This window comes from Danio rerio, chromosome 7, assembly GCF_052040795.2.
Source record: "Danio rerio strain M-AB ecotype USA chromosome 7, GRCz13ab, whole genome shotgun sequence".
NCBI classification, from domain to species: domain Eukaryota; kingdom Metazoa; phylum Chordata; class Actinopteri; order Cypriniformes; family Danionidae; genus Danio; species Danio rerio.
The window spans coordinates 17,105,001-17,130,823 of record NC_141027.1 but is presented as its reverse complement, the minus strand read 5'-3'; the positions used below and the strand labels follow the sequence as shown (position 1 = coordinate 17,130,823).

Sequence of the window (25,823 nt, the reverse complement as noted above, 5' to 3'; positions counted from 1 at the left end):
ACTGCAACAAAACAAAAACAAAAAAAGCAACAAAACAAAAATGCAACAAAACAAAAAATGTAACAAAACAAAATAAAACAAAAAAGCAAAACAAAAAACAAAATAAAAACAAAAACACAACAATGACATCGAAACAAAATAAAATGCACTATTTCACCTTGCTGGATTTATGGTCGACGTTAAAGGTGACGATGTTGCTGTCACTAGGCAGTTTGCCCTCTTGCAGTGCCAGATGTTCAGCCAGTCTGTGTGCCAGGTAGGATTTTCCTGTGCCACTCGGGCCTGAAAGGATGATCCTGCGATGCTCTTGGAGCAAAGACACGTATCGCTGCAGCATTGGTTTAGGAATCAGCGTCTCGAACACCAGAGAATCCTGCGACTGAGAGTTCACCCCTGAAATAAGAGAAACGCATACCTTAACGACATTTTGGACAAAACAAAACAAAAAACTACACAACAATAAACAAAAAAAAATTTAAACAAACCAAAACAACTACATAAGACTAAACAATAAACAAAAAATATGAAATCGAAACAGCAAAACAAAACAACAAATAAAAAACGAAATAAGATGAAACAATAAACAAAACAATAAAAACTAAACAAAACAAGCGTACGACAGTAAAAAACAAAGTATAAAAAGCACAGCAAAACAAAACATCAAAGCAGCACACTTACAACTAGAGACAATTTTAAGAAATGATGATGATGATGATAAATGAAGTTTTGCTTTGATTGTGCACCTTTGAGGGAGATGTTGATGGTGTCGTTCTCTCCTACTAGGTATCCACAGGGCAGCAGTTCAGGAGTGTTGGCTCCGCTGCACCGAACCACATCTCCAATACGATAACCTTCAACACTGTCTGAGCCCAGACCCAGATGACTGACCGGATCCACGTGCCTGATGTACTCCTGCAGACAGTCACATGATCAACATTATTTACAGCAAAATTACCCCCCCCCCCCACACCAAATACCAGAACCAAACTGTCAGAAGGCTGATTTAAACTAATGAAACTAATTCTTATTACTTTATTGAGAAATAAAAATCATGACGCAGGATCAAAATAGGTCATTTACAGTAAACGATACCATAACTAAATTTTGGATCAGAAAAATTTCAAAAAGGTTAAGGCCAGAAAGATAAAAATTAACATAAAAATAAACAATGTATGAATAATTGATTCAACAATTATTAATTAAATTAATTAAATGTATTTATTTAGATCTAATGCATTATGGTGAAGGATTTATGAACTAATTAAATGAATAAATAAATTATTATAAACGTTAAATGAATGCAGTTCTTCCAAACTTATGTTAAAAAAGTCCTGAAAATAAAATGAATGAATGAATGATTAAATCAACAAACACTAATTTACTAAAATAATAGCTTAATAATTGACTAAAATGAATTTTATATATATATATATATATATATATATATATATATATATATATATATATATATATATATATATATATATATATATGTGTGTGTGTGTGTGTGTGTGTGTGTGTGTGTATGTATATTTTTTGTATTCATATTTTATATAAATTATATATTAATTCATATTCATATTTATTTGATAATGTATATTATAAATTAATATTTATTGTACTTTATATAGTTATTTAATGCATCCATATTCTATGTATTATTTTATTATTTAAGAACAAAACCTTTAATTCTGTAGTCCTACGGTATATCAATACTGTGAATTTAAGAAGAAAAACTGTTGCACACAAAAAAAAATTGTATAATGCAAAAGCAAATTGCAAGTCTAAAGAAATGTGTTTGATGGAGATTTTTTATGTGAGCTTCACCTCTCTACCTGTAGCCTTAATGAGTATTTATCCAATCGATTTTAAATGCCCAAATGAAACAACAACACATATAGACTTGTAAGGACGGATTTTACTCAGACTTACTGTAAATGTGTCCTGTAATGAAACAAAAGAAAAAGGCCCAGGATAGACTTAGACACATTCTTGCCCTCTTTCCTGAACTTTCCTTTCCCTCTGTTACGGATGCTCTTTGTTAGTGTGACTGGTAACAAGGTTTTGCTTAATATTTTTGATAAAATCCCAACAGCTGATTAAATCTTTAAATCACTGGATAACTTTAAATTATTTAAAGAGAAGGACAAAATGTCTCAGGGTTGTTAGTCTGTACCCAGACTTCCATCTACACTCTTAGATTTATCTTTGAGTATTTGATGTTGTGCATTTGCTTCTGAGTTGGCTGTTATTATTTGATTCTGTAATTGGCATGATAGACTTTCATCTGGAAAATAAAGTGTTCCATTTTGATGTATTCTGAATTCTCCTGAAATCTTTTATATCCAGTAGATTATGTTGAATCTGGTGCAAACGTGATACTGTGTAGATGATATCCAAACGAATCGCACAAAACTGTTTGGTGCAGTAGGCACTTCAGCTCGGAGACTATTCCATTTCTGGTCATCGCTGATTTAGCAAGTTGTATGGACATGATTAAATCAACTACGCTTTTTCGAGTGATCAGGAGGCAACTTAATTGATTAATTGGGTATTAGTTAACCCTGCATCCTCTGACTAATTTCAGAATGTTCATAAGAAACACACAAATGGCGTGAAAACGCTGTGCGGCATTGGGTCCCTAATGAATAACTAAAGAGTGGATAATGGATAAGATATAAATCAAAACTCTAAACTGATTAAAGGATTCCAGTTTAAATTTGATGATCACTTAAAATTGGAGTCAGATTAAATTTGGCTGAAAACAAATATAAATAAACCCCAATAAATAACAGAATTCCTTTTAAAAGCACTAGAGAAGTTTTTAAACTTTCGACCATTCATCGGATTCTGTCATTGGGCTGCTAGAATGGAATCTTACAGACCAATATGCTAACATTCTTCAATGTAAAAGTCAGTGGAGTGATAAATACAAATATTTCACATATTTTCATTATGTTCTCAATGTAATGTAAATGACTCATCCTCATCAAATAATTATTATAAATGTATTTACCTTAAACAAGCGCCGTACAACTCCATCGAGAACATCCCACTTGGTTTTTCCACTCACACCAATGCAGCCAATGAGAAAGTGTCGAGTCCTGCAGTCCTGCAAGAGACAGAAAACACACCATTACAACTAAACTCACATGTGCTAAAATAAAGTTTAGAGTAAAATGATCTAATTGCATAAAATTGTAAGTATTAAAAACGTGCCTAATTTTCTCAGTGCAAAGTGTTTTTGATGACATTTCTGTGAGAAGCATTAAAAAAACTTTCTCAAAAGACACTTTATTTTAAAATGGGCCAAAATGTCAAACCTCTTTCCACATGACGTCCTCTTGAAGACTGACGACTATTTTCACATGTCTGCTTTCTTTGCGAGAGCTTCCGTCTCCACCAGAGTCATCCAGCAACATGTCTGAAAACACACACACTGCATTATTCTTCCTCACAAAACACACTTTAAAAAGCAGCATGATTCGTCGGTCCAATTTTGGAGAGTTTTCTAAAAAAAAAAAAACATTTTCCCAGTGATGGGTTGCAGCTGGAAGGGCATCCGCTGTGTAAAACATATGCTGCATAAGTTGTCAGTTCATTCTGCTGTGGCAACCCCAGATTAATAAAGGGACTAAGCCAAAAAAAAAAAAAAATTTTTCAAAATCAAGTTTTTGGGTGTCTCTGTTGCCCTCTTGTGGTAAAAAAATGGATAAACGGGTTAAAATTGTGAGATGAACGATTCCTTAAAATCACGTGCTTCTAAAATCCTAAAGAGACTGATAAGTATTTCACCCAGATAAAACATGACGATTGTTACCGAAGCTGGTGGACTCTGTGAGGTTGAGGCTGTGTTGGGATAGGCCTGGCGTGGGGGTCGGTGTGGGGTTATAGACCGACACCTGAGATGATGCTCGGCTCCCACTCGCGTGACTCTCAACCTTCAGACGATCATTTTCTGACTTTAACTTCTCGATCTCCCCCTGTCAGAACACACACACAAAACATGTTCAGTGAACAGCAGAAATGAGAACCTAACAAAGAATAATAATAATGATTATTATTATAACTCATTCATTTTCTTGTCAGCTTAGTCCCTTTATTTATCCGGGGTCGCCACAGCGGAATGAACTTATCCAGCAAGTTTTTACGCAGCGGATGCCCTTCCAGCCACAAACCATCTCTGGGAAACATCCACACCCACATTCACACACACACTCATACACTACGGACAATTTAACCTGCCCAATTCACCTGTACCGCATGTCTTTGGACTGTGGGGGAAACCGGAGCACCCGGAGGAAACCCACGCAAAGGCAGGGAGAACATGCAAACTCCACACAGAAACACCAACGGAGCCGAGGTTCAAACCAGCGACCTTTTTGCTGTGAGGCGACAGCACTACCTACTGCGCCACTGCCTCGCCTAATATTTATTATGATTATAATGATAACTAAAAAAAATAATAATCAAATAAAGACTCTCACTTAACTCACTTTTAAACAAACTCTTTCTCTAGGATTCTATACAGTATTTGTGCAAATCTGGTTATTGGTTTTATAATAAACTAGTCAGTAGCACAGCCAAAATGTAAAGGACTATGACAAAATCCTGATGCAAATAAAATTTAAATAAAAAAAAAAGAAAATCAAGAAGGATATTCATAAAAAATATTAGTTTCAGTTGAATTTTTTATTATTTTTTTAATTGCAAAGAAGAAAATTCAATTTTAAATAAAATAAAATTCTGTCTTACCATAAAATATTAAGTGACCAAACTATTATTTTAGAATAAAACTATTAAAATAACAAGATTGTTTTGATACCTTAATATTGTATGTGTATGTACATGCATTTATTTATTTTTTATGGTCAACAATACAGGCTGCCTGTGTGCAGATAAAACCATTTTAGGAAATATTTTTTTACCAACATCAATCAGATTTTTAAAAATGTAATATTTGTGTTGATGATTGAATGTTTGTGTTGAATTGTGTTTTTTGTTTTTGCAAATGTGGACCTAGGGTCCAAGACAAATTTCCCCATTGGGAACAATAAAGTGGAAACAACAACAACAACAACAACAACAACAACAACAACAACATTTATTTATTTATTATTTATTTGTTTTGCTTGTTTATAATTTTTATAATATTTTTTTAATACTGTGATTTTGTACGTTTTGTTTTGTTTTCCTTAGTACAAGTTCCTAAATATATATAGATAGCATTTGAAAAATAAATAAATAAATAAATATATATATATATATATATATATATATATATATATATATATATATATATATATATATATATATATATATATATATATAATAAAATCAAATAAAACAAATAAAATAAAAAAGGGGCGTCACGGTGGCGCAGTGGGTAGCACAATTGCCTCAAAGCAAGAAGGTCGCTCGTTTGAGCCTCGGCTGGGTTAGTTGGTATTATTGTGTGGAGTTTGCATGTTTTCCCCGTGTTCGCGTAGGTTTCCTCCGGGTGCTCCGGTTTCCTCCGTTTTTTTGCTTGTTTATAATTTTTATAATATTTTTTTTAATACTGTGATTTTGTATGTTTTGTTTTGTTTTCCTTAGTACAAGTTCCTAAATATATATAGATAGCATTTGAAAAATAAATAAATAAATAAATAAATAAATAAACAAATAAATAAATAAATAAATAAATAAATAAATATATATATATATATATATATATATATATATATATATATATATATATATATATATATATATATATATATATATATATATATATATATATATATATAATAAAATCAAATAAAACAAATAAAATAAAAAAGGGGCGTCACGGTGGCGCAGTAGGTAGCACAATTGCCTCAAAGCAAGAAGGTCGCTGGTTTGAGCCTCGGCTGGGTTAGTTGGCATTATTGTGTGGAGTTTGCATGTTTTCCCCGTGTTCGCATAGGTTTCCTCCGGGTGCTCCGGTTTCCCCAACAGTCCAAAGACATGCGCAGTAGGTGAATTGGTTAAGCTAAATTGTCCGTAGTGTGTGTGTGAATGAGTGTGTATGGTTGTTTCCCAGTGATGGGTTGCAGCTGGAAGGGCATCCGCTGCGTAAAACATATGCTGAATAAGTTGGTGGTTCATTCCGCTTTGGCAACCCCAGATAAATAAAGGGACTAAGCTGAAAAGAAATAGAATAAATGAAATAAAATTACATCTTACCCTAAAATATTAAGTGACCACCTTCATTTTACAATTAAAATGTTAATAAAATCAATATATATATTGTCAATATTTTCTAAAAATCATGTACGTTTATGCTGGCTACTGTTTTCTTTAAAAGCCCTGCTGCAGAATAAGGCATTGTGGGTAATGTATGTGATTGGTGTGTCGGACCTGCATGCGGTTCATGGCCTCTCTGAGCTGGTCGAGCTGATGTGCAGAGCTCAGAGCCTCCAGCCGAATGTCTGTCAGCTTCATCTCCTTCTCTCTCAGCTCGTTCCTCAGCTGCATCACTGTCTCCGCTTCACCGTCCAGACAGTCTGACAGTCTGCAAACAACAACACATACGCAATTTAAAAACTTGTCTGATTTAGTTAAGTAATTTTAAATAGCATTTTTATTTATAAAACAAAGCCCTGACCTCCTTAAATGTGCCATTAATATACAGAAGCAGTATTTTATTATAATTTACATAAAAAAATTTTATTACATTTTTTTTAGTAATTCTATTATGTTCCTTTGAACTTATTTTTAAATTATTCTTATTATGGCGGTTCATTCCACTGTGGTGACCAATATTAAATAAAGGACTAAGCAGAATGAAAATAAATAAATAAGTGATTATTATTATTATTATTATTATTATTGTCTTTATTAATATATATTTTAGTTTAAGTAAGTCATAGTTTTAGTTCAGATATAATAAAAACATTGTCCTACTTATCAATATTTATCTACAACCATTTAATTTTTGAAAAAACAAATACCTTATTTAAAAATTTATTAGAAAAAAGTCTTGATTTGTTTTATTTCTGATTTAATTTATAAATTATAATAAATTAATGACCTCCTTAAATGCGCATTAGTATCAGTCACAAAGCATTATTAGTTATTTATTATTATTTTAATGTACACAATTTTATTCCAAATTTGTTTTATTTTTATATTTCAGTTTAGTAATTCTATTATGTACCTTTGCTATTATCATTATTATTATTATTGTTGTCTTTTTAAATAAATACAATTTATTTTATTTTAATTAAGCCATAGTTTTCGTTCAGAATTGACAAAATTTATTTTTCTAATTATCAATATATATCAAACTATAGTCCACCCGCTCCAAGTTAATTTAGCATTTTAACTAATTTCAGAGTCAGTTTTAATTTATAACACTATGCCAATACTGGTCATTCAGCTATTAATTAATTAATGAAATTATTTAATATTATTAAAATATATTATATATCATATGATAACACAATACTGTAGTTATTTTTTTTAATTGGTCCAGAAATCTTATATTAGTCTATTTAGATGTGTTAAAAAAATTATATTCATATAGGTCTTTAAATATATTTGATGATTTAATTTATTACCTAATTGTCTTAACAATTGTTAAAATATTTGTTTGCATTTAGTTTTAGTTAAATGCCAAGTTTTTGAGTGTCTCTAATGCGCCCTTGTGGTAAATAAACAAAAGCACTTGCAGCTTGTAGTTTCCAATAGTACCTAGAGGCAACCTTGATGATGCAAGCTGAGACTGCATATCTCAGTGATGCAATGTCAGACACAACACACTCAGTGAAGCTATAGACGTCTCTGGGAGGGGTAGGGTTAGGTGTGGGGTTAGGTGAACACATTAAAAGCATTGAATGCAGCTCAGACTGCACTGCATCAGGTCTACATTCAGACCCCTGTTGATCCCTTTCCGCCAACGCAATCTCATGGCAATTTATAACTTTTTAATTTAGTGACTTACAAATGCACAACTCAGAGGCTAAGAACCGCCCAACAAATATTGTAGTCTTTAAAAATATTTACAATCCTTTTACATTCACAAACATGCATACAAAACATAAACAAATAAACAAATAAATATTTAAATTTAAACTGACATTGAACTGGAGTGAGTGTTGCGGCGCAGCAGAGCCGTGGAGCCGCTGCCGTTGTGAGGGAGTTTTGGTGAAGACGGCAGAGAGGAATCGGTCATCTCCTCAATGTCTGAATGAGACGACGCTGATTTAGGGGATTTCTTCTTACTGAAGGCCTGTTTGAAGGAGCTGCGAAGCTGCAATGATAACAGAGACAGGTCATGAGTCTAGAGTTACTGAAAAACAGCAGAATGATGAGCAGAAGCAGAACACAGAAAACACAGCAGGACGACAGAGAAACAGCACACAATGAAGAGGCAGAGCTGGGCATCATTCACATCGAGCAGTTTGAAGGTTAAGCTGAGTTTTTATATGTGCTGAACTTTAGACTGCTGTTTTAGTTTTACAGCTTTTTTGACAGTCATCATCATTGTTAATTGTAAAATAATTCTATATAGAAATCAAAACCAAACAAAAATAAAATCGAAATTCTAATCATTTTATTTATTTATTTTTGAATTATAAAAACAGAGTATGAGAACAAATTACAAGAAATAAGCTTATGACAAACTAAGTGAGTTGATGGAATTTTTCCTCTACCATTACCCCTGTTGTATGTGGGGTTCCTCAGGGTCCTTTTTGGGACCAATTTTTTCTTCTCACTCTATAAACTTCCTTTGGGTTTAGGACTTACAGGCAGAATATTTCTACAGACTTTCATGTGTTACACAAAGATAAAAATTCTTTTAAAAGCATAAATTGATACAAAATTAAATTTGAATGTACTGAGGTTTAGACTGAATTTTAATTTTTACTCCTATTTTGACAGTTTTTATCATAATTAATGATAACGTTGGTAATATTTTTATATAAAAATCAAAACCAAACAAAAATAAAATAAATAAAAACCAAAATAATCTTAAATTCATCATAAAAATCACAATAAAAAAGTGGTGAAAGGGAGTGGGGTTGTGGAACAAACACAAAAAATAACCTTATAATCAAATAAGTGAGTTTAGGGGATTTTTTTTCTACCATCACCTCCCTATTGTTTGTGGGGTTCCTCAGGGTTCTTTTTTGGGACCAATCTTATTCTCGCTTTATATACTTCCTCCGGCTTTAGGATTTACAGGCAGAATATTTCTACAGACCTCCATGTGTTGCACAAAGATAAATATCCTTTTAAAAGCATTAATAAATAAATATAATGACTTATAAATCACTGTATAATTTTGAATGTAGTGAGGTTATGTCTGTCATTTTATTTTTACAGCTATTTTGACAGCTATTAACATTGTTAATGATAAAGTTGATAATAATTTTATATGAATATCAAAAACAAACAAAAATAAAATAATCATAAGTTCATCATAAAAAAACAATAAAAAAGTGTTGAAAGGGAGCGGGGTTGTGAAACAAATCACAATAAATAACCTTATAACCAACTAAGTGAGTTTAGGGGACTTTTCCTCTACCATCACCCCCCTGTTGTATGTGGGGTTCCTCAGGGTTCTATTTTGGAACCAATCTTATCCTCACTATATATGCTTCCTTCGGCTTTAGGACTTACAGGCAGAACATTTCTACAGATTAGCATCTGTTACACTAAGATAAACATCCTTTTAAAAGCATAAATAAATATAATGACTCATGAATCACTAACAGGACATTATTGTAAAATAAAACAGAGCAAAGGCAATAAGGGAAAAGCGGATTGAAAGCACAGGAAAAGTCAGGGGCAGGAAGACAGTGAGGTTAGTGAAGCTGGTTAACCAGGGACTCTCTAAACACATTCTTACCTCATACACCTGCCATATGAATCGACAGCACAGTGGAAAACAGAGACAGAGAAGCACATTCAGCCATGTGTGTGTGTGTTTGTGTGTGTAGATGTTTGTGTCCAGCAATGGACAGGACTTCACTTGAAACTACCTAAAACTAACAGGAACAACTACTAAACTATACATTAAGAGAATTTTTAACTTGTCAAAAAAAAAAGTTTCTTATTCTACATTAAGAGAATCTTAATGTAGAATAAGAAACTTTTTTTTTTTGACAAATTAAAAAAAATAATAATCGGGAGTAATAATCGGGAGGTAAATTGTGAGCCGCTTGGCTTATAAGTTCCTCTGACACAATAAGAGCCACGACCATTTAAGCATTAATGATTTCACATGTAAGAAGTCCTACAAAAACAAAATTCACACCGTGTATGTCCGCCTTTACTGGTTATCAGAGATTAACTTAATTTTGTGGATGAGGGACAAATTGTTTTTCAAGATGTTTTGATGAAAAGCTGAAAGGATTTATTTGATAAAAAAATTAAAAAATAAACCAACATATTTTTTGTAAGATTGTAAATGTCTTCGATGTCTTGCAATTTAATGCATTCTTACTGAATTAAAGTAGTAATGTCTCCAACAAGTTGTATAGCTATAAAAGGTCGTGTGATATAGTACATAAATCTATAAGCTAATACCAGGTCAGAGCTACAGTTTAGGGATACTTTTTTTTTCAGAGACCCTTTGGGACTCATATTTAACATACGTATTCACATTCATCATCTGACTCCACACCTCCAGCACAGGTCACCAGCTACAGTCAGCATGACACAACAAAGCAAAAAGAGCATTATTGATCTCTATGTACAAACTCAACTAACTTACACTATAAAAATCCTATTTGAATTGGTAAATATGATCCATTGACTTTCATAGTATTTTTTATTCTACTATGGATTTCAATGAGTTTCCATGTTTCTTTCAAAATATCTTCTTTTTTTATTTGGATATATTTGAAGAGTTTTGATGCAAAAACCTTTAAGTGCCGTCTGAATCTTTCTTCTAAAATGAGCATGTTTCACAGGTTCCTATATGTAGGGTCAGTAATTTTTCTTTTATCACATAGAACAGGTTATATTTATTCCCTTTAATGTTAAAAAAACTGAACATAAACATAGGAGGCGGAGAAAAACATTCATTTAGAAGAAAACTTCTGGCTTTTCTAGCATTTAGAGGTTTTTGCATCTAAACTCATTTTAATTTTTAGGTATAATCCATAATATTTTTGTTGAGACACTCGAAGCATGTTTATTTGTGTTAAGCATTATAACACAAAAACACAAAAGACAAATGTTAGACACATATAAAGGTAGAATGCGGAAACACAACACAATGATTAGCAATGATTAGACAGTTGTCGGACATTGACACGAGAAGTGTGTGTTGGCTCACCCAGTTCTTCTTCTTCTTCTTGCTGCTGGAGTCGGGGTTGTCCATGTTGGAGCCCAGGCTGGAGTGACTGGTGGCACTGGTGATGCTGGAGACGCTGTCAGACGAGTGCTGTCTGCGCATACGCAGGTCCGGCGGCGCTCCCAGCCCTGAACCGTTATTACCTGACAAACAGAGAAGAATTTTAGCTGGCATCAAAAGCGACAAAACTATAACAATATACGAGAACGTCTGACAATGCCAATTTAATTCTATTCAAATTAATTTGTATAGATAAACTTGACAATAAATATTGTTTCAAAGCAGCTTTACAAAAGGTGATGTGGTCTATGTGTACTTGTTCAATGAAGTGTATTTGTGTATTAAGTGTGTTGTCAATATGACAATGTTTAAAAATTAAACACATGAAAAAGCATATCTTTAATCAAACAGTTTTGAATAATAAATTATATCAAGCTATCTCTAAAAATATTGTTTGGATGTGTATATATGGACATTTTGTGATGAAAAATATGAACTTAAAGACCTATTTTGTCTATATTCGCCTCCTAAATCATACATTCAGCTTCAGTTGTATAATTGTCATTTATTGGTGTATTTACTCTACAATTTTTCTACAAACAATAGTATAAAACTTAAATTTTTTTGTATTATGTGTAATTTAAGTAACAAAATAATGCCTGTCCCTACATTCCAGTCAACTGTTGACTATATTATCCATTTAAAATTAATTAAAATTAATAAAATTAAAAATATAATATAATATAATATGATATAATATAATATAATATAATATAAGCATACATGTTTATGTATCATAGTATTGTATAGCATCAATATTTTTCTCAGTGTATATTATATTATCATATAATAGTATAATACATATATAGTATAATATAATAATTTCACTTATCAAATAATTTTTTATGAAATTCTAAAAAATGATTATAAAATTATACATATTATATAAAAATTAAGTGTTTTGTGATCTCCAAAACAAAATGAAGACCCTCTAAAACAGCATAAAAAGGAGCACTTCAAACCTTCTTATGTACTAATGTTTGACAAGTACACAATACAGAATGCTCAAAAACGACCATAAATCAATGCATCAAATAAGATAAAGAACTCATTTAGGTCACTTCAAATGTCATATGATTGTGGTGAGTTTGTTGACATTAATTGAACTGCATTTCTTGATGGATTATTTCTCTCTCTCTCTCTCTCTCTCTCTCTCTCTCTCTCTCTCTCTCACCTGTTCGTTCACTCTTGCAGGTGAGTTCTGGAGTGTTGATGACACCATTAATCGCTGCTTGAGCCACTGCGTTCTGCTTCTTTAGCAGCTCAATGGTTTTTCTCAACTCATTCAGTTCAGAGTCCTAATATTAGAAAAAAAAAATCACAAACACAATATTCTCTATTAGACTATTACTGAATCCATGTCAGCAGCAAGGCATCTTTATAGCAATTAGTTCAGCTGTAATTTTGATTGAAACACAATAGAATAGTAATGCGTTAAAAAAAGAAAATGCCTTCTGTGTGAACTAAGAGTGTTCATATTTACTTTTTGTTCTGCGGTCATAGTCAGGCTCTTTAGTCGGATGGTCATGTTGCCCAAACTCTGCTCAAATGCTGCCACCAGGTGGGCCTGAAAAGAAGGACAGGACAGGAGAGACTTGTTTAAACATGGAAAAACGATTCATTCAAAGACAAAATACCGTTTATTTTTCATTTGCATGCATGTATGCGTCATAACACACTATTCATAATATACATTGGGCAATCTCCCTTTAAGGAGGTTAAATGTGACAAACACATTTTGCTTAAAACATGAACTGCGTGACCTGTGTGGGAGATGATTGCTCATTGAAATGTTCTGCAGAAAGCATTGAAGCTTAAACTTACTAAATAACAACCTTTATCTTTAATCAAACACTTAGACGTGCAATATAAACTCTGGCCCGTATCCCAGACCACCAAGCAACAACAGATTCATATTTACAGTCTCAGTTCAATTTATGTTTCTCTCTGAATCTAATTCTTCTCATGGGAAATAAAAGAAAATATTAATTATTTTTTTATATCTCAAATATTTCTCCTGGCCATAATATCAATATTAGATTTGAAATTACTGCTTTACTACCATGAGTTACAGAAACGGACACCCAATCGGTGTAACAGCATTTTATACACCAAAAAAATGGTCAAGCATATTATAACAAGAATAAATTGATGACATAATAAAATACACTATTTAAGGATAAAACAAAAATTATGCTGTTTTAAATTTATGTTGTTTTTTTGTCATTTTTAAATATGTGCTTTATAATCATTTAAAAGACAATACAATTTATTAGGATTACTTATAGTTTTATATATTTTATTATTAAAAAATATTATGGTTTTACACATATTTTGCCATTTTATTTTTCAAAAACTGATAAAACTTTTTGGTAAAACTTTTGTTTGAAACTTTTCTATCAAAATAAACTCACTTTAAATTAAAAATCCATTACATTATTGACCAACATCACAGTAGTTAACATTTACTAAGATGAAAATATTCTTCATTGTTTGTTTACTTAAAAAGGTGAGTAAACCCATTGCTTACAAGAGTTGACTTTACCTAAAAAATGAGCTAACCCATTATCTTGAAAACTTGGCTTTACCTAAAAAGGTAAGTAAACTCATTGCCTTACAAGTGCTGACTTTACTTAATAAAGTGAGTAAACCCATTGCCATACAAAATTTGGCTTTAACTAAAAAGGTGAGTATACTCGTTGCCTTAAAAAAGTTGACTTTACTTAAAAAAGTGAGTAAACCCATTGCCTTACACAAGTTGACTTTACTTAATAAAGTGAGTAAACCCATTGCCTTACACAAGTTGACTTTACTTAATAAAGTGAGTAAACCCATTGCCTTACACAAGTTGACTTTACTTAATAAAGTGAGTAAACCCATTGCCTTACAAGTGTTGACTTTACTTAATAAAGTGAGTAAACCCATTGCCTTACACAAGTTGACTTTACTTAATAAAGTGAGTAAACCCATTGCCTTACACAAGTTGACTTTACTTAATAAAGTGAGTAAACCCATTGCCTTACAAGTGTTGACTTTACTTAATAAAGTGAGTAAACCCATTGCCTTACACAAGTTGACTTTACTTAATAAAGTGAGTAAACCCATTGCCTTACACAAGTTGACTTTACTTAATAAAGTGAGTAAACCTATTGCCTTACAAGTGTTGACTTTACTTTAAAAAGTTGAGAAACCATTTGCCTTTCAAGAGTTGACTTTACTTTAAAAAGTGAGTAAATCCATTGTCTTACAAAAGTTGACTTTACTTAAAAATTTAGTAAACTCATTGCCTTAAAAGAGTTGATTTTACTTTAAAATGTTGAGAAACTCATTGCCTTACACAAGTTAACTTTACGTTCAAAAGTGAGTAAACCCATTGCTATACACAAGTAGACTTTACTTAAATAAGTGAGCAAACCCATTGTCTTACAATAGTTGACATTACTTAATAAAGTGAGTAAACCCATTGCCTTACAAGAATTGACTTTACTTAAAAAGTTTGTAAACTCATTGCCTTAAAAGAGTTGACTTTACTTAAAAAAGTTGAGAAACCCATTGCCTCACACAAGTTGACTTTACTTTCAAAAGTGAGTTAACCCATTTTCTTAATAAATAACAACAAATAACAAAAACAAAAATAAAACAATCACACTTTTTAAACAAATGTATTTTAACAGTCTGTTTAACAAAAAATAGGCCTTCTTGTAAAATGTTCAAAGTATCTCAAACTGTTTAGATGACACAAGTTTTAATTGAACTTTTTCTTTAATACTAACCAATTTGTTTTAATTCTCGCAAGATATCTGAAATAAAATACCATCAACAAAGTAAAACTCTTCTCTGTTTAAAAAAAAACAGCTTTTTCAGGGTCATCGCCTCACCTCGCATCCAAGAGGCTCCTGCTGGCTGTCATTAGTCTCTGTAAAGCCTTTTTGTCTGTATTTTTCTTTGTGAAGGAGAGCGTGTTTCTCTGCGCACCCATGGGAAGGGTAGCGGTTCAAAGGGAGCCACACAAGAGGGCCGATCCCGTCAGAACAAACATCTCTACAGCTCCTCTGCTCTTCCATAGATAGCCGAGCTTCAGATAAGCACAACTACAGCGTTATATTAAGATGAGAAGCTCCTCCTAATACTGATAACTGAGACAGACAAAGCAGAGAAGCCGCCTGAGGCCTTGACATGTTTCACTGACGTCTCAAGTGCTTATTGTTTTTTTTCGTTTTGGATATTTCTCACTCTTAAGTAACTGGAAAGCCAGCAAAAAACGGGTTTACTGCAATAAAATACTATTCTTAAAAGTTTTTGTGTTGTTTTTAATTTATGTATTTTAATTACAATTTTAATATAATTGATTAGTTTAAAATATGTAAAAATCCATACATAAAGAAGCATTTTTAGACAAGTAAATACTGTTTTGCTTGTCAGAATCAGTCAAAATAAAAAATAAAAATGATTTAAAATTAAATTTAAACACCTTGACTTACAGAATTACCAAACAAATTTAGTTTATATACCAAATATGGTCACGAATGTTATTTACGATTTTGTTATTTATATTATTGACATAATAAAAGTCTAAAAATACAATTTAATTAATTTGAGAGCCCTAAAATACTATTTAATTGTCATAAAAAAAAATTTAAAAAAAATAATATATATATATATATATATATATATATATATATATATATATATATATATATATATATTTGTAATTTGTTGACAGGAGGTTTTAATCTTTTAAAATATAATCCAGTTCATTATGATCACTTATGGTTTTATTTATTTCAGAACTTTCGATCAGAACAGGTACTTTTTTTTTATCTCTTTCTCCTTTTTTTATACAAAAATCTAAAGTTTTTTCTTCATTTTATCAAGCATAATTTGCCAATGGAGCAAGCACAATAATCTTATTTAAACCAAAAACACGTTTACCCCATTGGCAGATTATTCTGCTTGTTCTAAAAAGAAAACATTTGAATTTTGACTTATTTCTGAAAACAAAATTTGTTTTGAGGTCAGCTAGCAAAGTGCTATGCAGGTAAACCTCACTCCATGTTGAAGCAACTGACTCCCATGCAAAGAAACTCTGGTTCGATCCCAGCTCAGACTGGGTTGGGTGAGGTAGGACTGATGGGTAACATGTGGGGGCTCGTCCGGGATGGGAGTGAGGTGAGTGAGTGTAAAGTAGTCCAGCTAGCAAAGTGCAATGCAAGTAAACCTCACTCCTCTGAACAGACGCTAGAGGCCATGGTCTTTAGCCTACTTGTTAGAGCAACCGACTCCCATGCAAAGAATCGCCGGTTCGATCCACAGCTCAGACTGAGATGGGTACAGTAGGACAGATGGGTGACATTTTACTTTACTTCACGATCTAAAAATGTTCAAACTTCATTCATTCATTTTCCTAAAGGCTTAGTCTGTTTATTAATCAGGGAGCACCACAGTGGAATGAACCGTCAACTTATCCAGCATATGTTTTACGCAGGGGATGCTCTTCCAGCTGCAACCCATCACTGGGAAACATCCATACACTCTCATTCATAGACATACACTACGGAAAATTTAGAATACCCAGTTCACCAATACCGCATGTCTTTGGACTTGTGGGTGAAACCGGAGCCCCTGGAGGAAACCCACACAAACACGAGAGAACGTGCAAACTCTACACAGAAATGCCAACTGACCCAGCCGAGCCTCGAACCAGGGACCTTCTTGCTGTGAGGTGACAGCACTACCCACTGCGCCACCGCGCCGACCCTCAAACGAATGAAAAAATCTTTTTTTTTTTTTTTCAGTGTGTGTCTGCATAAAAGCAAAGTAAAACAGCAATCTGCAAACATATTACACATGTACTTTAAATCAGCCTCATTCAGCGCCTGTCAAAAATAGTCATTGTACTCAAGAAGTTGACAAAGTAATGGTGTTACGTCAGAAACTGTTATGTACACATGAAAATGGAAAATCTGGTCTTTTTAGTGCTCATTTGAAGACCTCTTTTGTTAAGTAGCTCTGAAAATCATGTCTAGTTTGTTCTTACATGACAGGATTACATTGCCTTGGGCAGAAAAGACTTTGTGATTTACACATGCTTTTATCTTAAGCAGGACATATCAAAAACACTGAACGCAGTTTGTGCTCCCCTTTGTCTATAGCCATAAAACATACAATCAAACACAGTATGTTTTCTCTGGTGCAAACGACACGTATCTGTTCTGACTTGAGTATCTCTGTGTAGTCACGCAGTATTTTACAAATCTACACCAATACAGAGTGTACTTGATTTCTCATGATTGCAGTATATTTCATAAAGTAGCTCATAGTTCAAAGTAGCTCAAAGCCTCATAATATGACTTGAAGTTTACAGTTTAACAAATACTATATCTCACAATTTGAATTAATTTCATATAAATGTGGCTATTACTGAAAACTTTACCTATTTTTCATCACTATAACTGAGATCTTAGAGCATGAGATTTACACTTACTGACCACTTTATTAGATACACCTTACCGCACCGGGTTGGACCCCCTTTTACCTTCAGAACTGCCTTAATCCTTTGTGGCATAGATTCAACAAGGTACTGGAAATATTCCTTACAGATTTTGGTCCATATTGACAAGATAGCATCTCGCAGTTGCTGCAGATTTGTCAGCTGCACATCCATGATGTGAATCTGCCTTTCCACCACATCCCAAGGGTGCTCTATTGTATTGTAGCGAGTGGTTATTTGAGTTACTGTTGTCTTTCTATCAGCTGGAACCAGTCTGGCCATTCACCTTAGACCTCTGGCATCAACAAGGCATTTGTGCCCACAGAACTGCTGTTAACTGGACATTGTCTATTATTTGGACCATTTTATGTAAACCCTAGAGATGATTGTGCGTGAAAATCCCAGTAGATCAGCAGTTTCTGAAATACTCACACCAGCCAATCTGGCACCAACAACCATGCCACATTCAAAGTCACTTAGATCACCTTCCCCAATCTGATGCTCGGTTTAAACTGCAGCAGATCGTCTTGACCATGTCTACATGCCTAAATGCACTGAGTTGCTGCCATTTAATTGGCTGATTATAAATTTGCGTTAACATGCAGTAGGACTATTGTACCTAATAAAGTGGCCGATGAGTGTATAGTATTTGTAGCATAGATTTTTTTTTTATTATTGAACATTGAATTTTTGTGCAGGATTGGGAGTGAAGATATCTTCTGACTGTGAAGAGAAGTGTAGCTGCTTATGGGGCCGTTCACATCATCTTTTTGATATCTTTTGCGCACGCAAGTTCATTCACCAATGAGGCCGCGTGGCTTGCGCACACATATTCAGAGCGCATTTTGCGCATTCTCATATTTTCCAGGTGCACCAGCTGAAACCCGCAAGTCAAGACAACACAAGAACTGAAACAATCTTGAGACAAGAACTGGCCAATCAGCTTCATGCTTTTATAGAATATAGACATTTCGCTACACTAATTACCTCAGACATACACAAAACACCCAAACACTGCACTGCTTTCGCATACTATGGATGTCAATGATTACAGGTATCCTTTTTTTTCTAAATGTCTTCTTTTATGTTAAAAAAAGACAAACTCGTTTGGAACAAGTAAACGAAGAGAGAATGTTAAGTTTTGGGCTTTAAGTATTTTGAGTATGTCAAGCTGCTGTGATCAACCCAGTGTAATGTTTATCAGTGAATATTAAACTACTGAAAGAGCCGCAGATTATTGAGCATTTTTATAGGTTTAACACGTTTTAAAAGTAACTTCAAAATAAAGTAATTAATAATCTGATTACTTATTTATTTATTTAAGTATTTAGTAACGTAACCAGATTACGATTGCCCAGTAGTAATACATGTAATTTGTAATCGATAACTTTTTTTAAAGTAACTTGCCCAACACTGGCATTAAGTTTGCTCATTTTTAGTCAACTTTTGTGAGGCAATGAGTTTGCTCACTTTTTAAATAAAGTAACTAATCCCTTTTTACAGTGTAACCACTTAAAACAGAACAGGTTTATCTACACGGGTATGCACACGTTAAGCAAAGGGAAACTGTATTACAAATACACAATGGCCAATACAGTAGACGTAGCGCTTTTGTATGAACGCAATGACAACTGGAAACTCCGATGAGGTCATGATCGACGCTGACATTAATCAACTACTCAACCCGCACAGGCGTCACTAGGATTACGATAACACCATTTAGATGACGCCTCAGGATGACAACTGACACCAGATCCTGAATTGGGAATAAATGATGGCCTTTAGATATATTAAAAGAATGAATGCCTCCGTGTCCACCTACATTAGCACTGAGTTGCGTCGTCAAAGCGGAAACCTTTTCCTGGGACGCGTCCAGCTCTCGACGCAGCTTGCGGATCTGAAGGAGAGAGAGAAAAAAATAGGTTGAGGAAGAATAAAAGAAAAAGTGCACATGAAAAGAAGAGGAAACACAAGGGATCCAGGTGTGTGTGTGTGTGGTGGAAAGGGAACTTTGTGATTTGGTATCAAAGAGGGGAAACAGTTTGCAGGTGTATGTACAGAATTGCACAGGTGGATGTAAAGATCACAGAGACATGCGGTGAAATCAGATCCCGCCCTGAATCCGCCCTCAGTTTGTGTTCACAACAGGTCAATGCTGGTGAATAAACATGGCTCAGAGGTATGTGTGGGGCCATATGTGTGTGTTGTTTTTGCGAAAAGAAAAACCAAGTCCTCACCTCGGATTGTGATTTCTCCTCCGTCTGCAAAAATAGAAAGACACAGTAGTTACTAGTCGAGTATTTGCACAGCTTTTCTTGTTTAGCTGTTGAAAAATGAGCTTCTGTCAATCCTGAGGGTATTAAATGTACACCAGGGACAGAAACACACACCTGAAAATGAAGGGAATGATTTCTCCCTAAAGCGCTAGAGAGGGAATTTTTCTTTAATTTTCCTCTTTCTGTGATTTACGAGCTCAGCTCTATTGGGGAAGTGGGATTCGTTTGATTATCAGTGTGATTGACTTGTTTGGAAGTTTGTGACCAGACAATGGGGATCATGATGTAGACATGCTTCTGTCTGTCTGATGTTTTTGCATTTAGGCCAAAGATGAAAACTATTAAAGTGTTATCCATGTTTACTTTTTTACTGTAAATAAGAGTACATTATGTACATTCTGGTTTAATATTTAAATTATAATGATTATTATTTATTTTTACTATGATTTAAAGAAAATAAAAACACATGACATTGAGGGTAACAGTTTGTATTGCAAAAAATCTTGCAAATTTAAAACTATATTTATTTATTAAGTTATTCAATAGGCGAGGCAGTGGCGCAGTAGGTAGTGCTGTCGCCTCACAGCAAGAAGGTCGCTGGGTCGCTGGTTTGAACCTCGGCTCAGTTGGCGTTTCTGTGTGGAGTTTGCATGTTCTCCCTGCCTTCGCGTGGATTTCCTCCGGGTGCTCCGGTTTCCCCCACAGTCCAAAGACATGCGGTACAGGTGAATTGGGTAGGCTAAATTGTCCGTAGTGTATGAGTGTGTGTGTGAATGTGTGTGTGGATGTTTCCCAGAGATGGGTTGCGGCTGGAAGGGCATCCGCTGCGTAAAAACTTGCTGGATAAGTTGGCGGTTCATTCTAAGACCAGGCTGAAAATGGCTGGAAACCAGCCTGGAAATGCCCAAAATCCCTCTAAAACCAGATTGGTCGACCAGATAAAATCAGCCAACCATCCTAGGCTGGTTTAAGCTGGATTTTTCAGCAGGGATGGCACTTCATGTGTGAATGTTGAGTCAAAATAATTGGACCATATAATAATCAACATTACTATTTTAACAAAAGTTTGCACAGGGAAAAAAATACAATAGTAATTTTTAGTTCATTTAAAGTGTTTTTAAAGATATATAATATAGTATCTACAATGTTTTTAAAGAATGCTCCAGCATATTCTATTGTTAACTATAGTGAACTGATAAACTGTAACAAATACTGTAGTGTACTTCAGTTTTGTAAACTGTGGTGTACTGTAGCATGACATCTCCTATCATTGTAGGAAACTACAGTGTAATTTGTTTATATTACAACAGTTGTTGTGTTGCCATAGCAACTATAAAATCACCACAACAGAATAATTCAAGTACTTTATTATAGTATGGTTCAAAAACACTATGGTATTTACAATAGTTTATTATAGTGTTTTTATATGGATTATTTGAAACACACACTTTACCTGCATTTAATAAGCTTGTACTCAAGGTTATTTTAGTAAACAAAACTAAAAAGAAGACTCAATTTATTAGTCAAAAATCTGTTTAGTTAACTGAAGACAAAATAAAAATTAATTAAATGAAACTATGAGCAGAAATTAAAAATCGAACTGAAATAAAATAACATTTCGCCAAAAATATAACTGTTATCATCATTAATTAGCACTCATTCTGTGGCCGGAATATAGGGAATGCCAGTAGATGGCGCTTGTATAGTCAAACACGCTTTAGGTTGATTTATACTTCTACGTCAAATGCACACATACGGTCCGGCTAAGCCTTCGCCCGATTGCATAGCCCTCGCCATGACTGACATGCGCCTTTCAAAAAATTTAACTACACATCGTAACGTTGAGTAGCACAAGCTTTGTGATTGGTGGGCTTGGTAGCTGTGCCAAATGTGGGTGGTGCTGAGACCCGCGAGCCTGAATGAGTGAGTATTAACAAGTTTCATGTCCCGTGAAGGAGAATGTTTTGTTTTTACTTGTATGATTAAAGTTGTTGCACGTCCGCCGGTTCCCGCCTCTGAATGAACAAGTTTTAGCTACTTGTGACTTATGGTTGCATTCAGAAAAAAAAAACACCCGCAAAGAAACATGACATAGAGGAACATAAAAATCTACAGCCAGCTAGTGTTTCGGAAGTGTTAATGCAGAGCAACAAAAACAGCAAGCAGAAGTATAAGTGCAAGGCTTGCACCGTGGGTCATGGCGATCGCTCGATGCAGAAGTATAAACCAGCCTTTATACACAAACAAAAAAAAATACATAAAAAGTTTTTTTAATCTGCCAGCGTGTTTAACTTTACATCATCTCTAATATGAAGAAATTAATGTAAATTATTCATAGTTTTTACTTTTATACATTTGATGGGGTTTTGGGTTAAATGTCTGCTCAAAAATTATTTTATTTTCATTTATGATAATTTTTTGTCCTGTTAACTCCGCTAAACTATCATCACTGACACTAAAACTGAAACTAAATATATACAACTGAATAAGATTTGTGTTCTCACAATAAAAACTAAACTAAAACTAACAAAACCGTTCATCAAATGAACTAAAATTAAACTGAAACCCCACACTTCAAAATAAGAACCCATTTTAAAAACCCAAAAACTCATTTTACTCATGCAAAACTATAAAAACCTCACTCTTACAACCTAAAATCACATTTCCAAACAACTTTATATAAGTTTAGATTTAGATTCAGCAATTTTTAAAATATTTTAAATAATCAACTTTATTTTTTATAGCGCTTTATACAATATATATTGTGTCAAAGCAGCATAACATAGATGAAGTTTTAGTAAATTGAAACTGCAATTCAGTTTTCACAGTTCAGTTTAGTTCAGTTAAGTCTAACTTTTAAGAGATATGAATAAATACTCAATGACAAATAAATGCTTTAGAAAACAATAGCATACTACTGCTCTTTATGTGCCATATAGCACACACACATACTGTAAAAACACCCATTAGGTGTGTTACGACATCTCAATATAATGATTTTCTTCTGCTGTTGACATATGATTGACAGCAAGACAGACGGTCACATTAAAACAGCATCATTGTCTGTTTATCACAGCATTACATGACATATAGGAAGCACCCATTGGCGTCTTTCACTTAATTACATCTTGCTCTCTATAAATGTGTTCAAACAGACTCAACACACTGACGTTGGAATTGAATCAATGCTCCTCTGATCATAAGTGCTTTGTTTACTTTTTCAGAGACTGCAGATCGCAGTGTCATTATATCTGGCTTTAGCTGAATGTTCAGTTCTCTGAGGACACAATGAATGTTTCAAAAGCAGCACAGAATGTTTTTAAGTGTGTTGCTAAAAGACACTATCTTTCTGCATGACAGCAGTCTCCCACATACACAAGCAAACACACCTTACAGCCTCCATCATCAGACAAAACACAGCCAAAGGGAACATCTCAAACTGTGTTGGATGAGAACTAAAACAATTAACTACTGTAAACACTACAAAAATATGTCATGTTGTTATATTACAGTCTCAGTTATGTGGTTTTAAAACGTTATTGAGTTTTCTATTGGACACTAAATAAGATATTTTGAAGAATGCTGGTTGCTGGCCATCTATCTGCATTCTTCATGTCCAATAGAAACTAAAATAAGTTTTGAAGTGAAAAGTGAGCAAATTATGACAGAATTTTCGTTTTTGGGTGAACTATATTTTAATAGTATATCGCATACAGTAAATAGTTTTACATTATAAATATATGTATCAGCAAATAGTTAGGTTCCTACCGTGTATCCCCAAGACGAACCAGCTCTCCCCATAGAGAGAGTCGCCATCATCATGATTTTCCACTATTCTGCTTCTTTCTACTTAAACTCCTGAAGTAAGTAAGCTACAGACTGATCTGTTCCATCTGATCTGCAGACTATACACGTGTGTATGTGTGTGTGTGTGTGCTGGAGGGAGTGTGTTGTTCAATCAGCTCTGCAGGTGAGTGGAGCCTCCCATGTGGAGGAGTGGCAGCCTGATCTTATCCTGGAGAACCATTGGCTGAGGCTTATTGTCAGAGTGAACACTCACAATGAAGATACAGCTAACCTACTGTATATGTCTAAACTACTTTTCTACCTGTGTCCATCCATCCATCTATATTTCTATCCATCTGTCCATTGCTACATCCAGTTTTATCCAATTATTTATCCATCTGCTTTTCTGTTGATCTATTCATCTACTCATCTTTCCATTTGTCAAGCATCTATCTGTCTGTCTGTTTATTGATCTGTCTGTCTGTCTCTCTGTCTTTTCGTCCATCCGTCCATCCGTCCATCCATCCATCCATCCATCCATCCATCCATCCATCCATCCATCCATCCACCCATCCATCCATCCATCCATTAATTCATCCATTCGTCTGTCCATCTGTTTGTCTACCTATCAATATATCTGTTTATCAATCTATCTGTCCGTCCGTCCGTCCATCCATCCATCCGTCCATCTGTCTGTCTACCTATCTATATATCTGTTTATTAATCTGTCTATCTATCTATCTATCTATCTATCTATCTATCTATCTATCTATCTATGTATCTATCTATCTATCTATCTATCTATCTATCTATCTATCTATCTATCTATCTATCTATCTATCTATCTATCTATCTATCTATCTATCTATCTATCTATCTATCTGTCCGTCCGTCCGTCCGTCCGTCCGTCCGTCCGTCCGTCCGTCCATCCATCTGTCTGTCTACCTATCTATATATCTGTTTATCAATCTATCTATCTATCTATCTATCTATCTATCTATCTATCTATCTATCTGTCTGTCTGTCTGTCTGTCTGTCTGTCTGTCTGTCTGTCTGTCTGTCTGTCTGTCTGTCTGTCTGTCTGTCTGTCTATCTATCTATCTATCTATCTATCTGTTTACTGATGTTTATGATTACTAAGAGTCTGCATGAACCAAAGATCAAGATCAAAATAACTTTGAAACTTAAAAACTTGGGGTTGAAAACTTACCGTTGAATAGACGGATGAGGTGCTGGACACCAGTGACAGGGATGACCCATGAACTAAAAGGAAAAACACACAGAAGTGTTAGAACTATAGACATTAAGATTGACTGTAGCATGAAACTTTTCAAAATTGATTATGTTTGTGTGTTGCCAGGGAACAAAACAACACCCCAGGTCAAAAAGTATTATATGCATCATGTATCATGCTGCGATAAAAAATAACTCTTAAAGGAATGGACAAATGTTAAAATACACAGAACAGATAACTTCCAACTAAAATTACACTTGTTTTTCAGAGCACCTAAATGCAGTATTAATCTACATAGAAAAAGCACATGCAGATAAAAGCATCAACCCACACATACAGCGTCTACCAGCTAAACCTTTAATTAAACTTTCACCTGCCCTGACAAGATGTGACTCATCAGAAGTAATAAGAGCATCAGTCAGAGATGGCAATGCCGATCATGACTGTGAGTTCAGGGTGTGACTTCAAATCATTTCCCAAACAAATCACAGACACCAGCACAACCACAGTCCACCCACGGGCTGCTTGGCACTTCCTGATGATGTCATATCAGCCCTGAGGAAAAGCCAAATGGCTGGCCGGGTGTGATGTGGGCAGGGTTAGAGATGTGGAAATCAAAGACCAGCGACGCTTATGAACCAGACTGAG

General features: G+C 34.1%; 2 protein-coding genes across 21 annotated transcripts in view; one reads left to right on the top strand and one right to left on the bottom strand.

The window, feature by feature from the left end:
- Window positions 1–25,823, top strand: part of LOC147835938 (uncharacterized) — a 939,756-nt gene that overhangs the window by 355,853 nt on the left and 558,080 nt on the right. The window lies entirely within an intron of this gene.
- The window catches only part of nav2a (neuron navigator 2a), a 400,576-nt gene that overhangs the window by 5,711 nt on the left and 369,042 nt on the right, over window positions 1–25,823 (bottom strand). For all 20 annotated transcript variants that reach the window (XM_087260653.1, XM_087260663.1, XM_087260656.1 and 17 more), the window contains 13 exons: window positions 25,152–25,204; window positions 20,117–20,140; window positions 19,702–19,776; window positions 12,873–12,956; window positions 12,564–12,687; window positions 11,312–11,472; window positions 8,103–8,275; window positions 6,382–6,535; window positions 3,821–3,983; window positions 3,324–3,424; window positions 3,017–3,112; window positions 744–912; window positions 158–393 (listed from right to left, as the gene is read on the bottom strand). In XM_087260653.1, the coding sequence (XP_087116779.1) occupies window positions 158–393; window positions 744–912; window positions 3,017–3,112; window positions 3,324–3,424; window positions 3,821–3,983; window positions 6,382–6,535; window positions 8,103–8,275; window positions 11,312–11,472; window positions 12,564–12,687; window positions 12,873–12,956; window positions 19,702–19,776; window positions 20,117–20,140; window positions 25,152–25,204 (1,613 nt within the window). The remainder of the gene's footprint in view (window positions 1–157; window positions 394–743; window positions 913–3,016; window positions 3,113–3,323; window positions 3,425–3,820; window positions 3,984–6,381; window positions 6,536–8,102; window positions 8,276–11,311; window positions 11,473–12,563; window positions 12,688–12,872; window positions 12,957–19,701; window positions 19,777–20,116; window positions 20,141–25,151; window positions 25,205–25,823) is intronic.